Source organism: Chelonus insularis, unplaced genomic scaffold (assembly GCF_013357705.1).
Source record: "Chelonus insularis isolate UGA/USDA-ARS -01 unplaced genomic scaffold, ASM1335770v1 contig_284_pilon, whole genome shotgun sequence".
Lineage (NCBI taxonomy): Eukaryota > Metazoa > Arthropoda > Insecta > Hymenoptera > Braconidae > Chelonus > Chelonus insularis.
The window spans coordinates 93408-112608 of NW_023276468.1; the positions used below are offsets into that span (position 1 = coordinate 93408).

The 19201-nt window shown below is 28.3% G+C and overlaps 1 protein-coding gene across 1 annotated transcript in view; it reads left to right on the forward strand.

The window, feature by feature from the left end:
• Window positions 1-17631, forward strand: part of LOC118065263 (uncharacterized) — a gene marked incomplete at its 3' end in the record, with an annotated part of 74074 nt that extends 56443 nt beyond the window's left edge. The window contains exon 3 of the mRNA XM_035080434.1: window positions 17539-17631. Within this exon, the coding sequence (XP_034936325.1) occupies window positions 17539-17631 (93 nt within the window). The remainder of the gene's footprint in view (window positions 1-17538) is intronic.
• Between the last annotated feature and the right edge of the window lie 1570 nt (window positions 17632-19201).

Sequence of the window (19201 nt, forward strand, 5' to 3'; positions counted from 1 at the left end):
CCGAGGATCACCCACGTCCCGCTGGGAGAAGAAAATAAAGGAGCCCGGGGGCGTAGAATATGTTGGGTGGAGGAGGTCGACAAGGGGTAGATCGAGCTAGTGACGGTTTTATAAGAGAGAACAAGGGTTGTCCAAGAGGGATGAACTTCCCTCGTGCGCGTCCGGGACGCATCTTATCGGGCTCGTTGTGAGAGGCCAAAAGAGGCAAGAGGAATTGTGAGGGTTAGCATGAAAGCTCGGTGCTGATGCTGAAACGACGAGACGTGCAGGAGGGTTGCTCACAGCAAGGTATAGCACCGAGCAATAGAATGTCATCACAAGAGGGATGAGAGGGATTCAGTGTATATATACATACATATCTATATCTCTATATATTTTTTATCATCTTTATATTTTTTTATTACATCATCCTCTTTCGTTCTCTCCATTTCTCTTCTATTCTGTTTCACCCCTTGAAGCCGTTCGATATGAGCTTCGTGTTGTTCAACGATGCGACGATTAACGAGCTTAGCGACGCGTCGCCCTTTGTACAATATGAGCGTCTAGCCAGTGAGGATATTTACGGCTATTCAAAAGCTTTAATTGACTTATGCAGTGTCCTTTTCCCTAACTATCGTATTGTATTTCGCCATTTTCGAGAGAATTTTCACTCTTGGGGATTTGGAAATAGATTAATGACAGATTGTTATTATTATTTTCATTTAAATATTTATGTCTTGTATTCAAATTGTTTTTTCTACTAATTTGTTTTAAATAATTACTATCATTACCAACAATTTTTTAAATTTAAATAAATCTAAAGATCCTACAATAATGATAACATTTTAACAAAATTTTTGTACTATGTAAATAAATGCTAATCTATCGCCTGGTCCCAATTTAAATATCTCTGTGAAAAATAGTTTTTGGACAATTAATTGTTATTTTTAGCATAAATTTTCATACTATTCATGTAATTTATTATAAAAACTGCATCTAAACACAAATATCAATACAATGTTTAGTAATAAATCACGAAAAAATTAATTTTAATTTCAATATCTTCTAAATTTATTAGAAAAAAAAACGTTCTTATTAAATTTATAAAATTAATTAGCATTTATTTACATTACACTAGAATTCTAGCAAACTTTCATCATTATTGCAAGACCTTTAGATTTTATTAAATATTCATTTTAATTTACTGAAATCGATAAAAAAAATCTGAAGACATAAAACTTATTAATTATTTATTAAATATAAAGGTTTTTTTATCAAAAAAATAATTAATTTTAAAAATAAAAATAACAAACTCAACATTCTTTTATCTGAGACCATAAAAGAAGCCATCAATTAAAATAATAGCCAAACGAAAATTAAATCCACCGATTAATCACAAAGATATCAACCACATCAGACTACCTGAACTAATTAACACTCTCAATTAATTCCCATAATTAATTCTAACAAATAAGTATCTATTGTTACATGGATAAATGATCATATGGTCAGTTGAAAAGAGTTGAAAGAATTTTGTAAATAATGAAAATAGTGTTTATAATTATGAATCTTTTTATTATTAGAAGAGATGAAAAGGTAAAGCATGTATAACAAACATTATAGTCATTATAATATAGTAATTAACTCAGCAATGATAACATAACAATTATTTTTAACCAGCCATCCGTTGTTGCTAACAGTAGTGTCATTGCTCGTTATCGTTGAGGAACCATGAAAGCTGTCAACGCACACTAATAGATGACAGAAGTAGTTGTCGTATATGAAACATATGTGACATTTCATGTCGTAACTGTTTAAAAAAATTACGTTTCAGTTGAAATGAACTCTTGGAAATTTATGTCCAACTAAATTACTTAAATCACAATTATTGCTATTTTGATCTAACGACTTGTAACATTTAGTTCATTCATTATATTTTTTCTTGTAAAAATCTGGGGTCTTAGTATGATGATTTTAAAGTCGAGAGAAATCTTTATAACAATTTTCAAGTCGATATAATGATTTGTTGTATTTTTTTTTAAATAAATAAAAAAAGGGGGTAAGAGGGGAGAGGGTGTTCCGGGGCTTGGAAAAATATGTGGTCTTAGTAAGCTAATTTTGAAATCATCTGAAGGATCAGGGGTCTTAGTAAGATGATTTCAAAGTCACCGAAATAATATGTGACTATTTTTGAGTCGATATAACCATTTATTGTTTTTTTTTCTCCAATCTTCTTTGCATAATGGTTTATTATTAACCATTCTTTAGCATTTATTGGCTTATTTATATTATATTTGCGAAGAGTGTCCATCCTTAATGGATTTCAATTCATTTATTCTTTTTTTCCGTTTACCGTAAACGTTTAAAACTTCAGCTACATTTTTTTCTACACATCTTCAATTGATCGTTTCATTTTTTTTAATTAAAAATGAAAAAATTCTTCTTTACGTCACAACACTTTAGAAGATTATTTTTTATATTTTTTTTTTTTATTTTAAGAATACAGTCTACATGGATAAACATTTTGTTGAACAATATTATACATCATACGGATTTTGATCCAAAATCTTCCCTACAACATGAAGTAACTTGGAGCTGATTAATATTTGAGCTAAATCGGATAAGTCGTTTCCAAGTTATTCAAGGAGAAAGATGATCTTTTAACAAAAAAAAAACAAATCAATTTTCCCCTGAAGTTACATAAAAATAGTTGAATAAGTTTTGTTCGAAATTGTGACATCATTATTGCATTCAGAGTCATATCTAGACCACGACTTGCATCATCTCAATTACATTTTTAATCCAATTAATTTTCAAGTATTATTCTCATGAAAGGATAAACCTCATTTATCTAAAAGTCATGTAAGTTATCATTAACTTATATGTCAGCATAAAAGAATGAACTAAATGCAATTCTGTTATATTTTTTTTCTTTTTCACTAGACTGTAACTCTATTTGTGTGTTGGAGAATGATGATATTGCTTACATAGAGTGGAATATATATTAATGATCTCCAACATGAAGACCATCTTGAAAAATGTCTGCTTTAAAAATTCAATTCCAGTAACGCAGTGATTTGTGAAAAAGTATTAAGCAAAAATCGACCATCAGCTTTGGCATCTGCGCGCATCTCATTCGTCTTCGATTTACCAAGCTTTCAATTTGCTGTAGGCTAGAGGGCGTGGTTCTCATTTCTCCCCGGAACTCGCGTGATACCCTAGGTCTCGATAAGCCATGCACTCCGTCGTGCCTTGCATTATTACATTTTTAAAAGCCGTAAGGAGACCAGAGTATAAAAGCGAGATGAAAAAAAAAAAATGAAGGAAAAAAAATTTGAGACGGAAGCATTAAGGGAGAACGATTAAAGAAGCATAATACCATGTTATTTTATAGATTACACTACTTCCGGTAGCATATTTTAATTTCTTTATTTAGAATTACGAGCGAATAATTTTTAATGGGTCTCACAACTTTTTTCTTTTCAATCGTTAAGTGTATCTTGTTAAAAATATCACACTGACTACCATATCGATTAAACATTCCTTATTTCAATGAATTTTACTTGCTATTACGTAAAATGTTTGAATTCTTAAACTTGCGTGAACTAATGCAATATGTTAGCAGAAGAAATTTTTTTAGAATCTCGTGGGATTTGAAAATTTATTTGAAGACGATTCCAGCCAACTTCTATTAAATTTCAAGAAAGATTCAGCTATAAATGTGAGTCAAACTTAAAACTGCTATATTGATGTTGCAGAAAATCATCAATCACTTTAACTAGAAGACATCCACCATTTCAATGTTATTAATGTCTTATAATAGAGCAGTACATGTCATGTAAAACTCAACCTTTTATTATTTTTCTTCAGTGTAGCAGGGTGTCATTTACATCACTAATTTGACTTGCATTAGAATAATTATTATAATCACAACATAGAACTTAACTATTGCCACCCTAGTAAGAAGCAAGACCTGTTCATTGGTAGGTCAAGAATAGACCAGACTTGTTTTCTACTACTATGCACAACCATCGTCATCATTTTTTCCAAATAAATCAGTATTAATGATTGCAAATCAGCAACTGATCATCAGTGCCATCAAGTCCATCATTGATTGTGATTCAATCAGTAATCAGGTTGGCATTGATAGTCAGTTAACAATCAATGTTTTTTATCATTTTAACTGATTGACTTGAAGGGAACATATCATCAGAATTGCCAATATATTTCTTGAATTAATTATAAGATGGTTAAAAGTAACCTAAGATCGTGCAAATGGCGAATAATTATTATGAGCTTAATACTGAATGAGATTTGTTGGCACACTTGGCAAATGTGTCAGTAAGATTGCTTGCCAAAGTCGTAGAAACTAATAGATGAGACGGTGTTAAGCATTTGTAATGTAAGTTGATGCGTCTGGAATTTTAAATTGAGTATACTTAGGACAGTTGATCCTTATAATAATTTCACTATTTATACCTCTTACTGTTGATTGCAGTCTATTAGTAATTCACTTGTGTCTATTTTAAATATAATTACTTAATGATACCAGAAAATAATACCTTTCTCTCTGTATATTCATTTTCATCAATGTTTCTTTTTCATGATCGATTTCCAAGAGATCCATTCTAGTGATATTTTTAGTCACGTATCGATTGTAGAGCAAATATTTGCAAGGAGAATACTGCTTTGGACTTTTGTTTAATATTTTCCTGTTAGTTTCAAAGCATGCAAAGCATAAAAATAGTTTAAGTCTGTACTAACATACTTGAACTAAATTCAAAAAAATTTTTAATTGAGTTTATACATTCATTCTATTATTTTCAATTATTTTTAACAATATGTTTTATTTATTGTTTTTGTTATTTTATATAATAGCTTGCGTTATATTCTCTTTCAGTTATTTTAATCATTCAGGTTTATATTTAGTTAAATGTTACTTTTAAAACAACTCATAATTTAGTGAAAAAAAAATATAAAATAATAAATTGTATTGAAATAAATTTTCAAAACATATTTAAATGAAATTATTAAATTAATCCTAATGAGAAAAATAAACTTTTAGATATTCAAGAATTGGATTGACTGATTTCCATGATGACAAGTTGTTTATTCATTTAATTGCGAACTTTTTCAGTATCCAAACTCTTTTAATTTGGTAGCTTTTATTAGTATCTATAGACACAGTTAGTTACAGTTCGTTATTATAACAGAGTTTTTGAGTTAATAAATGGATTCAATTCTCTATCACATCCATATGGAGGAATTAGTGTTCGACAATGTATGACTGAATCCAATTACATACTTCAGTTTCATCGTAACTTTGTTTGTTGCTGCATACCTTTTGGTCTTTCATCTTTAGGCCATTCGATACCACTTTGATTCCGTGTAGTCGAATAAAAGCATTTGGAAAACTCGATACTTTTCCAATATTCATGTAAACCTTCATTTAAGTCAAAAGATCTCTAGGATATTGAATACAAACATGTTGTAGGAATATATTTTTCAATGAAATTCTTTTTTGTTTTTTAATTTTACATAGTAAAAAATAATAATTAAAAAATTCTTCCCTCAAGCTATGTTGGTTTAAAAAAAAAAATTTCAATTATTTAAACATAGTTTCTCGTAACTACAGCTGTAATATGTAACAGTTGTATAAATAAATTTTAGTGAAAAATTTCTATTAAATATTTTAGAAAAGTAAAATACGAAACAGTTAATGTTCAGAAGTATGATAATAAAGATAACAAATTTTCGTGAATGTACAAGACTAGACACTTTGACTGTGAATAATGTACAGCTTCATCTGAAAGCTCCAACCCCCTATAATGTTAGTAGGTCGGGCCTTTAATGTTGTCGTTAGAGATAAAATTTTAGCACAGTATCATCATGAATTGTATTTACATCTTGAATAAACAATTATCTGCTTGCGTAGAAAATTTAATTGTCACGAGAAATTTAAGAAAATTTCCGCGATAAATTTCTCTTCTTAATGACTGAATAAAGAAACCCCCTTTCTTTGTTTCTTCATCTTTTATTTCATTTAAAATAAAACAGCATCCTTTATCATGAATTTTTGAAGGATTGATTAAATTTCTAATTTATACTGAAGCTTTTACGATAATTATTTTTTAGAATTGATTAAATAGCTGTCTTTAGCATTTTTTACTGGACCATTAATTTTGACAGTAACGGAATAAAGTATTCTCTTGAATGCTCTAGTGAATTTCACCAAAGTGTATAATGAATGGAGATTCTTTCGCTTGCGATAACTCGTGGTGGCGACTTTTCAAATGCGACAATAAATGGCTACTGAGAGCATGTTCGTTGAACAGTAACTCCAGTATATCTACATTTCATTGAAATCTTGAAAGATTGTAGATGATCACGCGATTTTTTAAGTTAATACTTTTCTTAATTTTAAAATTCCTTTGTCCAGGATCATGATGACAGTTATCCTTTCGATTTTAAAGAACATAAATGAAAAGCATTGTGACCATTTTGCAAAAAGTAAAAAATTCTTTAAATATATCTTTTTTTTGATGAATTTTTTAAATGTAAATATAAATAAAGTAAAGTTGGGTGTTTTTATTTTGTTTTATAATCTTTGTATGTAATTACACTGTAGATTTTAGTGTTTTATTTTAAAACATTAAAAGTATTTTAATATGACATTTTAAAATGTTTTAAAATCGAGACAATGTTAATCAAATAGGTGACATTATATTTAAACACTTTTAATGTTTTAAAATAAAACACTAAAAGTTACAGTGTACATAATTATGAATATTGATTTTATGCATTATATTAATATTTTATATTTTATCTTCATTACATTAAATTGTAATTGTAATAAAATGAAATTAAAATTTAATGGTTTGATAATTTGATTAAAAAAAAATGGTTGTAATTAATAGAAATAAATAAAGATTAAATAATAATCTTAATAATTATAAATAATAAAATTGTTGATAATAAATATGACAATAATAATGAAGACACTTGACTATAAAATAGACACAAGCTCTTTGTAATTAAAATGGAAAAAAATACGATTATGTGATTATAATATTAAATCATTAAAGTTAAAAAACTCTCTTTCATCTCTTTGGATCTTCTTTAATAAGTATCTACGCAGAATGTTGGATTTGCTTCACTTATTAAAAAAAGAGTGAACCATCCGTTTTACTAAAAGGCGAACGGCGTAAACTTTTTTCTCTCTTCTACTTCCCAGTCTCATTCTTTTCACGAGAAAAAGTACTTTATTTTTTTATACTACACTCATTTGCACTTTGTTCCTTTTTTTTTTTGCTAGTAATGTTCTAAATGAGTGTGAATGAATGAAGACCAAAAAATTCCTAATATTATATCATCATAATAGATATATCCTATCCTCTCTACATGCCTTTTATCCTCTACTTAGGTTAAACACAAAAATTTTTATTTTCACTTTTAATTTTTTACCTAAAGAATCATAATCAACATTAAGTGCACTTAATGTTTAATAAAAAATTTATTGCCCATAAATTAATAATCAACTAGTTTTATTTTAATAATTTGTTTATAAAAATATATCTCACCAATAATTGATGATAAATAAATTTTTAAAAAGAGTTAAATCATGATTTACATCAAAGTTGATTGTAAAAAAATATATGAATCAATATGCTAACGATAACTCGTGTAAAAAGAGAGACAAAAAAAGACCGGGACAATGTACTTATTAACAATGAAGGTCGGAATCACAATCGATTAAGCTGACCGGAAATTGAAAATGCATGAGAGCACTGACAAATAAAAATAGAAGGTCGATTTGGTGAACATCAGAGTGAGTTAATTGATTCACTCATTCTATCTATAGTTGAATGCATCTTTTTTTTTTATCATAGTATTCATTTTGCACTTTTCGTGTACTGATTTCATTATCATTTTCACTATTTACTTTCAATGATACGACTAGACCTGGATTTTTATGGATGAATTTTTCACGCCAGATTGCTTTCAAAGAACATGATACTTTTTTTTAATAATAAATAGAGTGGAAATTATTTTGAATAGTGTTTGAATTTTTTTTGTTAATATTGAAGTATATCAATAGTGAAATACATTTGTCTCGTGAGTATTTATTTTTCATCCATGAGATCACTCTTTAATAAAAGTAGACTCAAGGAGAATAGATTCCATTGCAATTTTTCATCATTTACTTTTCACAACCAACTTCCTACTATAGTTTCCTTTTTAAATAAAATCTTTCTCGATGGTTGGTTTTGTAATAACCATTTTTCATAATACATTCTCTCAATTCAAAGACAATATTCATCATGCTTAAATCAATCATTTTTTCTGTCAAAAATTTAATAAAATAACTAATTCAAACAGAGTATAAATAATTGGAAAAAAAATTGCCCTTAATATTAGTAATAGTCACTTATTAAAATTTTAATTAACAATTAAATAAAAATGTGATCATTAATAATGAAAGAAAAATTTAATCTAGATGAAACAAGTTCATCAAAACTAAAATAGTTTTTAAAGTTAATGAATTTTCTCTCAAACATTTTTTCAAAAATATGAGAAAAAGTAAATATAAATTAAGGACAAAAAAATGGTTCAATTAATTTTTTTCAATCAAATAAGAAAAATCAAATTGACATGACAATTTTCAATGTTATAACTCATTTTTCTTTTAAAACTAAAAATCACTATATCGAAAGCTAAATTGTTTTCAACAAAAGCTCGGAAAATGTTGAACGCTTTAAAGGCAGCACTCGAAAAGTAATATACGAACCAACGAAAGAAATGTTGATTAAAACATGAAATAGACGTGACTTTTTTACTCTTTTAAATCTATCTTATAAGAGTGGAGTTGAGAGAAAATGGAAGCCATTTGCAACAATTCGCGCTTAAGTGATGTAAAGTGATGTCAGCTTCGATAACGATAACATCGATAATCCGGGGCTGAAACCTCGTGCGTGTACCTATTATCCTACGTATACATAGTTTAAACGTTGAGCCAGGCGATATTAAATTACTATCAGGAAAACAGGAGAAGATCCTTGTGACGTATAATGTGTTAGTATTATTCAACCCCTCGAAAATGATAAAGGATGATAGAGAGAAAGGGAGATGAGTTTCTATTTATGTCACATAACCAGTACTTACGCTAGTTGAGAAATAAGGGATGCGTGTACCCTTTAAACCAACTCGCACGCATTTCTACCATCGTCCTATGTAAATTCATTTCGCTCCATCTCTTTTGACCCCATTTAATTCAATTTATTCCAGCAGTCTGCCACTTAGAATGTCAAGCACATCTTTATTAAAAAATTTATATACTTTTCTCTGACAGATTTCTCTATGTAATATTTATTTAAGTTGAGCTTTTTGTAATAATATTATATTCATTTGCTTTCATTTATAATTTTAAGCTTACATGCATCCTTTTTTACTCTAAAACTAATGCAGAGATCAGTTGTCATATTATATTTGATAAAAATCAATTGATACTTTATTTTCATTGCTCAAAAATTTATTTAAAAAAGATTATTTCTTTTAATCGAATTAATAATGTTGTTATCCAAATCGTTAAGTAATTTATCCAAGAATATTTATTTGATGTAAAATGTAATTTAAGGTACATACACTTTTTACGAAAATGAAGTTCATGATTCCTATACTGCTAATAAGAATTTCTTCATTTCGTTTCAATGTATCAATAAAAATGATATATAATGGGTATCTTAAAGTTGTAGTAGTGAGTAGAGAATTGGTAGCAAAAAAGATTTTATTCCTTCTCAACTTCTTATTATCTCTCTCATATCTTCCTTCTACTTCCTTCTTCAGCATTTCAGCTCACAAACTTATAAAAATTTAAGAGAAATGTACATCACAATTGGATTCTTCATCAAGAAAAGTTACAAGAAGCTGCTTTTCAAAAGGTTAGCAGCGATTGGGTCAACTCTAAGAGCAAAATGAAAGTAAGAAAAGGAAGTAATCTAGTTACCAAAAGCAATCGAACTCGATACGTGACGAGAAATATAATACTAATACGTTACTCAGTTTATATAAGAAGTCTCAAAATGTGTTTTTTCTTTTTTTTTTTCCTTTTTTTATGCAGCAAAATATTCTGTGTCAGGTCGTTTAAATTGCTTATGAACATTTCACCAAATCAATTTTATATTTTTTATTCATTCATTATTTAATTTTATTTTAATAAAATTACTTATTTACATTAATATTCATTATTTGAAATTAAACACTCCATATTGGAGATATAATTAAAAAAAACTTAAAAAATTAAAAAACTTTTCTCTTTGTTTAGAGCTCTTTCATCTCACTTCAATTAACAACAGCATATTAAACTTAAAAGTAGAGCAAAAAATATTCTACATCTGCATGCCAGGAGTCCCAATTGTGAAAAATTACCTCATCCCTCTGTTTTTTAGATAACATTATTATTCTTCCTATGAATAACATTCATTTGATCTCATATAATAATGAAAAGACTCATTATTTTCAAATAATTATTTTCAACTTTCACTAAAATCATAAAAATCATATATTCACTCTAAATAATTATATTTCTCAACAACTGTTTTATTTTTACCCCAAAGACTCTTCTGAAGGATTATTTTCTATAAAATATCCATTGAAAAGTTCTTCTTAAAGATTCTTTTTCATCAGTTATTATTTTATTTCTTCTTCTTTCCATTTACTTACTTATAACAATACAAATGGATCACATATCCACACATTTATATCTATTTTAAATATTATATAATAAATCAAAGTCTTCTTTACATTTTATTTCTATACCTTTTTTTTTAAAAAAAAAATAAAAATACTCATGAGGTTCTAAGTTCTTCTTTCATTTATTCCTGCACTGAAAAAAAAAATGAAAGAATTTTTTATTTAATCAATAAAAGGAATTTGAAGTATTCTCAAGATAATATTTTATTTGATCCAATAATATTGTTATCAAAAACACATTTTGTCATTCATTTTAATGTTACAAGTTTGAAAAAAATGCCATTTTATTTATTTGATTAAATAAAATGATTTTATTAAAATATTTATAATTTTAAAGAAATATTTCATTACGACTATTTAAAATTTCGATTTTAATGATCAAATGAAATATTTTGTATATAAAGTAAATTTTTTTCTCAATGTGCACATAACTTTGAGAACGAAACCAAGAAAGTGTGAGGGTTATATATATATATGCAAGGAGTAACATTCTCTTCACCGGAAACTGAGCATACTAGGCTTCCCCGATATCATTAACAATCCAGACGTTTGGCAAGTACTGACCACTTGTCGGGTTACAGTAACGAAGTAGCAGACTGTGGGGAATGCATAGAGTCTCCCCAACCCATTGCCAACAGAAAGTGGCAAACCAAACTAGGCTGAAAAATAGTTTGAACAATAAATCCTAGAGCTGTCTTTGAGGGTTTATCATGTTCATATGAGTGACGTGATAAAGAAATATTGGAATAAACTGTAAATTTACCTAAATTTATTATCCAGTTTATAAAGTGAATCACTCTCGACAAACAAAGTAGATCTGAAAGTTGAATTTTCCATAAGTATTCAAATTTATTTCAAGTTTTTTTTTTTTTCAATTGCTTTTGGTGGTCTTATTGACTTTATTTTTTGTCCTTGGAATGTCATTTTTTCGTAGTTTTACTTCGGTACTTTTGGAAACTTTGGAAAAAAGTTAAAATGCCAGGCTTCTGTAGAATTGAAGACTCCAAACGTGTAGATGTATTGTACACGTTGGTGTTCTCTTTCACACAACGTATCGTATTTCCACTTTAGCGATCGTCTTCGTGTCATCCCACTTACTCCTAAGGATTCACTTTGATGAAAGCATCAATACAGAGACAAGAAAGATCCAAGTTCTAGAACTTTCTGGCAATAAGTTCCTCCAACAACATATCAGTATATATAGCAGATAAAGCTTGAGACGTTCAATATCATGACTTATCCTGAGTAAAGCGACAAGTCAACAAGAACAAATTTAATTGAAAGTACTAACAAGAAATTAGATGATTTGTAGTTATGGACTCGGTTAGATACAATTTCAAAAATAAATTATCGTTTTTGTTACTAAATAAAACTTGATCAGTTTATATTCTTTTTTTATTATGATATATAGAGTAACTTTCATGACATGTTGAATGTGTTTGTTATTCAGTATATCAGTAAGTTTGCTGCTAAGATTTTTGATAGTTGGTTTATTTTGATGATAAAAATTCATTTTTATACTTGAGATACAGTTAAATATTGAAAAGAATAATTTTTTCATTCCCCTGAATATTTTTACTATGCATTGTTATTCCACTTCAATTAAAAGTAGGATATTAAATTTAAAAGCAGATTATAATTATCTTCTTCATTTATTTAATGAGAATGTGATATTTTATTTAACTAAAACATTTTAAAAAGATTTATTACAACTTATAAATACAGTTGGATTGAAAAATTTTTCCTCATTGTTTTCATTAATCATATTGCCCAAATATTATCCTTTTTATTTTTACTGTTATCAAAGGCAACAAAGGAATCTTTCCCTGTCAGATTATTTTCAATCCAAACAAGAATTCATATTCATTTAAAAATTATCTATTAGTAAAATGTATATTGGATAGAAAAATATTAGTACCTAAAGAACTATTCATTAAATTAATAATAATTGAAAGAATACCTAAGTATGTGCTTTGATAACAAATAATAGGTAATCAGTTCATTGGAGCAAAAAGAAGTAGGTAATAATTATCACGAAAGAGGATTTACATGAGTAGATGCTTGAAAAAATAATATGATGGGGAATGAAATTACTATATATAACAGTATCATCACTTATCAGATAATTATCATAATTACAAGCCTGATCACTGGAAGCAAAACAACCCCTTAACGATCAACCCTTCGAAGAGGGTTTCGCCCTTGAGAACACGATAACTAAACTTTAACTTCCCATGGGGTAGATTATCAAACTTGCTTTCCTATGTACATAGATATACAATGGTTTATATATAGACTGAATTTTGATGAAAACCATTATCAATAAAAAAGAATTCTACTTTTATGATTTGCACATTTTTTCAGTCTTTTGATCTCAACTTTGAGATAAAAAAAACCAAGTTTCTTCAAGTAATATTTAAGATACTTTGTCGAGTTTACTTTGAAACATTTCCTAAAATTCTTCTATCTTATCAGATTAATAAAAAAATGCTTGAAATTCTTTTTTTGTTTTCATTTGAATGAGTCTATCAAATATTTCAGTAGTGATTATAAAAGTTTGTATATTTATTTATAAAATTATAATATTTATTTTTTAACTAGTTGTGTCGAATATCACTTCACGCTTTCGTTGAGTACTTACTAATGAAAGTATCTTTGATGTTAAGTTTGCTCATTAAATGCCTTATAGTACAGTAACAATGTTGGAAAAAATCCTGAATGCCAGAGAGGTAAGATAAAGTAAAAAGTTAAGGAAGTTTTGCTGTTGTTAAAAGCCTTGTAAAATAGACAAAAGCGAGCAAATAAGAGAGCACCCTTTTTCTCTAAATGATGATTTAACTTAATTTCTGGTATTGTTCAACTTTGTAAATTAAATAAAGAATATATTTCCTTTGCCTTAATTTAACAAAACAATAATTCAAAAATGAAATTAAATTCCTTCTTGTTATTCACACTTAATTAACTAATACATTTAAAAGTATGTTATAATTATAATTTTAATTATAATTCTTTTAAACTTAATTTTAAAAGAAATAAAAAAAATGACATTTTTCACTTAGAAAAATTTCAACAAATCCGAGGAATTGTCATTACAAAAACTCTGCCACTATTTTCTGTGGTTTAAATATTATTCATCCTATTTTCTCTCACATATCACTTTTTTCAACTTAAAAGAGCAGAAAATCCAACTTCTGGGTATTTTCTTTCTCGAAATTTTTATTCTTCTTCCAAATGGTAGACAAAAAAAAAAGAATCAGGTCAATAAAACACAAGAACACGTTAATGCGATTTAAAACTCGAGTAGAAAAGTAGTAAGCAGTAGAATAAGATGAAAAAGACATTCGCAAATAAGGATTGAATGTATCTGAAGCATTTGCTGTAGCTAAAAATAGAATAAAATTGAAGGAAAAAAATTTTTTTGCAAAATTCTTCTTTTTTTTCGGCTGGTCTTAATGCTGACGAGTACTTAGGTGTGCCGTTTACATGGTAGACTACCAGATATGGCCTCATCTTTCTCTTTTCTATTGCACTCCATAGCTATTATTCAGTTGCAGTTTGATCCTCCACGATGTGCGGTAGAATGTATTTCCATATATTTCCTGGCATTCTCGTCGACATTGTGCAGGCTATAAATCATAGTTACTATCTCTCTTTTCCTCCTATTTATCCTATATACCATCGTTATTCGTTCTCTTTGCAGATACTCTACGACAGAGCTTTCTTCAAAAGCATATCCACCAAGTATACATCTTCAAGCTTTTCCATGTTGATGTAGAGGAAGCTTTCGAGGTTAATGGTGATCGAATCGCATTTTCTGCTAGCTAGAGTTTGGAGAATATAGCCATGTCCGAAACCAATGGCTATTTAGTAGGTTAATGTATCTTTGATGATGACTATCAAGTTCTCTTTGCTGATGATTAGTTAAGACATCCTAGCATATTCAATTTGTAGTTTGGCTGCATATTGATGTTGATTAATATCCGCTTCTTCTTTGATTAATAATCGAGAATTTGTTGTGAATTTGATTGAAGCAGTGTAGTGGTTCTGGAAGAAGAAATATTATGAGTTTATTATTGATGATAGAATCTCTTTGGAAGTATAATTAATTCAATTTTCTCATTACAGTTTTTATTGTTACCTTCGTGCTATTAATTTACACCTCGAGTCTAGATTCTGAAATATTAGCTTGTTGCAGTTTGATTTATGTCCATCCAATATATTCATTTAATACATCAATTAGTCTTAATTAGCACATAAATTATCCTTAGGTATGACACATGGTCAGTTATGGAGCTTGGTAAAGAACACAAAGTCAACTAATTTGAATATATTGATAGTGAGTTTTTTTTTTTGCAACAACTACTAAATGAATACATGTTGATATAGAAAATTTTCAAGTTGATGTAAATATTTTAGAGAATTGATGTGTTTTATTTTTTTTTAGAGAAATTTTATCAGCTTTTACACATAAAGTTGGAAAGAATTTCGATGAAAATTCCAACACATTGAGCTTTCCCACTTTTACTTCTGACAAAATAATAATAAATTTCATAATAAATTCACTTTAAATTGTTTTTAGTTGACTTTTAATTTTCTCTACAAGATTTAAGTGATGTTTAGAGTTTTATCCACAAAAAAAAAAACAATATTTCTTTTCATTAAAAACTCTTCTTAACTTCAAAACAATTGAAAAGACAGATAGAAAGTTCCATTTATTTATTTTAAAATTATTATTTTACATTGTCATTAGATATTTTAATTAGATTTCTTTTCAGATATTATAACGTATAATCATAATTTAATTTTTTTTGAAGAAGAAATTTTATTTCCATCCTTTGGCTAACCAAGTACTTCATGGTTACCAAGGAAGCATCCAAGATTTGAATCAAACTTTCCTGCAGTAGATAAAGCCATAGCTATTAAGCCAAAGTATGGTTGGATCATGGTACAGAAGTTCAAGTCTCTTTCTATAGCAATAGCGTTCTATACAGCCAATTTCTATTGGAAATCTCTTCTATTAACTAATGAAGATCACAAAGGTTTATCACTCTATAGCTCAAGTAATCAAGTAAATAGTTTGGAGTTTGTTGTAAAAAATAATTCACCAGCAATAAGTAGATCTCTATCACAGTCCATTCAGTTGCTGAATATTTCTGGGTCATGATTCTTTTTTAAATACTTTTTTTATGCATTTTATATAATACATATTTTCAAATAAAAGATGGCACAACATGAAAACCTGTAATGTGCATCTCTTGAATTTTGGAAATAATTAACCGTACCAAGCGTGTTTCCTGTGGGTATTCATTAAAATTTTCAAAGCATAAGAAGACAATGAGACCATGCATCTGTAAATATTACTGTAGAATTTTTCATTTGTGTAAATATTGTCGAAAACTCTCATGCAAACCACAAATATTGTTCTTGCTATTCTTCTTGAATTTTATTTTGATTATATTTCTAATTTTTTCCGTGTAGAATGGAATTAAAATTAAATTTCCACCGTTGATTGAGAATTTTGAAATTAAAAAATAATAATTTTGTACTTTAAATGATAATTTGTGGAATAAATATTAATTAAAATTTTCAAACTATACTATTTTTAATAATACTGATAATTAATGTTTTTAAAAAAGTTATTTAATGACATTTATTTACAGTAATTTTTTTACAAAATAAGTTTTATTTATTAATTTAAATAAAGAGTAAATAAAAGATTATTATGATAATAAATTTTTGAGATAAAAAGATATTTTAAGTAACAATGTATTTTTTTTTTGTTCAAAATAAACATGAAAAAATATATGTGTGTACATAAATAAGGAAAATCCATTTATCTATCTAAAGGGAAAAAAACAGAATTACCATTTGATCAAATTACGTCTCTTTTCCCTTATTGACTCTCACCAAAAAAAAAGCCCCGACCCCTAATGAAATAACCTTACCGAGAAAAGCTAAGAACACCTTTTAATTCCCTTCTGACAAGGAGGAAGCGATTGTAGACAAATTCATAAGTCCTCTGTCATCTGAACGATTATTGAAGGCTCTGAAAAGTCGATCAATCGTCAAGCGGAAGCTCAATAATCCCTACAGATGTGGCCCTAGGGATCACAGGCGTGGATTACGCGGACCACCTCAAGCGAGCGTGATTTTTATGTTGGAGCTTTCTATAGAGAGGTTCTATATTGACTCGACAGGAGCTTCCCGTGAGGCTCGTTAAAGCGCATTGGATTGTCGTAGAAGGAGACGAGAGATATTCGGGAAAGATCTCCAGCCATTTGGATACTCCTCAAGAGGATAGTTTGAACGTTGATCCCTTAGAACATTCGATGGATTGAGGATGTGGTATGCTCTGGCCGAGAAATTTCCGGCAATGTTCTATTGTCCAGCCTTCCATGTCTCGTCCATTATCAAATTTCTCGGACGAATCTCGGTCGCGCCGCTTAAATCGTCTGGAAAGCTTTTAGAACTCTTTCGTGAATGGGATTCACATTCTCTTCCATTCTCTTGCATCACAGAGTTTGTGTGTAGGGCTTCTACAGACTTTTGGAAAATGGCGTTGAATGTGTGCACCTATATCTAGGATCATGGACTCTCGAGACCAGCTGGGTCTTTTTCTCTTCCTTCCAGTCAATTCTGGCTTGGAAATGTTTATGGAGGAATTCTACTTCCTTCTCTCTCGACTTTTGTATTTTCTTCGAAATTTTTTATTACCTTTTTCTTGATGGCCTCTTCGTCTGTGTATAATAAAAGATAAGTAATTGTTTTTTAAATAATCATTTTTTATATTCTGAATTCTTTTTTTTTCAGCCTTCTTGGATGAGAAGTAGAGAATACTGGGATGATAGCTTTGAAGCAAGGTATGCAGAGTATCGGAAGGATCCCACAAGACCACCACTTAAAGTGAGTTTTGGTATTTTTTCTAGAATACTATTTTGGTGATGTTGAAATAATTGAATTTCGATCCCTCAGGCTTGTTAGATAAATGGAACCAAATTTTAATAAAGCAAAAATTCTCTTGTAGAAATATTTTTATGTTGGTATTTTATTCACATCGATGAAAATGTTTGCTTTATCGAAATTCAATTATTTTTCTTACCAAATATTTACTTATTTTATTATATATTTTCTTATATACAAATCTGATAAAACCTCTAACATGACGCTCTTTATTGGTATTTGATATTTTTCCAAAGATTTCTATTCAGGGATACTCCTACACACCATTACAATAAAATTTATTTTAATTAACTCAATATAATTAAAAAAAAAACTCAATGTTTAATACATGCATGTTTATTTTTATATTCATTTTAATGATTAATTAAATTTTTCAACTATTTTCCTACGGTTATTGACATTTTTATGATGCTTTTAGCTCTCAACTTTAACTTAATGCTACATTAAAACAATTAAGACATGCAATAAACTTTTTTTAAAATCAGTAATAAATTCTTTCTCATAGTAATGATGATTTTCAATGTACTACTTTGCTAAAGCATCATTCAGAACTTTAAAAGTACCAAATGAAACTGACTTGAAAAGTTAATGGCCCACGAATGAAATAAATGAGAGTCAAAAACGACCGTGGGAATAAAAAGTTAATAATAACTCATGAATGGTACACTAAATTTAGTTCAGGATATTATAAATACCAAGTAACATTTGATAACATCAACAATTAAGCTTTACTTAAAAATTATTCCATCAGTTTTCACAAAACACCATCAAACAACATTTGTACCATCACCAAACAATTGATCTATTTGTTAAATACAAACATTTAGTTACAATTTAGTTCTAACATTACGAGTAACAGCAACAAATAGCTCTGCTAACCCAAAAGCTCTTAGTCAATCATGGTTATCTAATTTCTTTGGTTAACTTCCAGTGAATTTTAATGAAAGTGATGAACTCTTCGAACAAAATTGCTAAAAATGCTAGAGAATTCTTTAACATCCATTAATATTACTTTAAAATGTCTTGTAGCAAGTTAGTTTGTAGATAATGGAGTTAGTTCAGTACTTAAATAATTGAAATTCAATCTATTTTGACATAGGAAAATACAAAGTTTAAAATATTTTATTTAAATAACTCTAAAACTCAATTTAATTTATTCTATAGATCAAATATGATAATAAATATAAGATATTTTATCATCCACACAGACAGGATGATAAATATTTCCCTTGCTAAGTTTTCCTTTGAGTTGAAGATTCAGCTAACTCTTTTGCTATTTCTTGTCTTGCTCTTTCCTTTTTCCTTTCTCTCAAGTCTTTGCTTTCAAGTTGTCTTTAACAATGCCTATAGTATTGCAAGCTCTCTCATGTCCACAGAATAAATTAATGTTTTTACATCAATAATAAGTTTTCGTGAGAAGTAAGTAACTGGAAGTTTCTGCTTTAAATTGAACTTTGCATCACTGACATTGCATGTTTGTGAACTATAAGTTTAGAATTCAGCTTGAAAAATT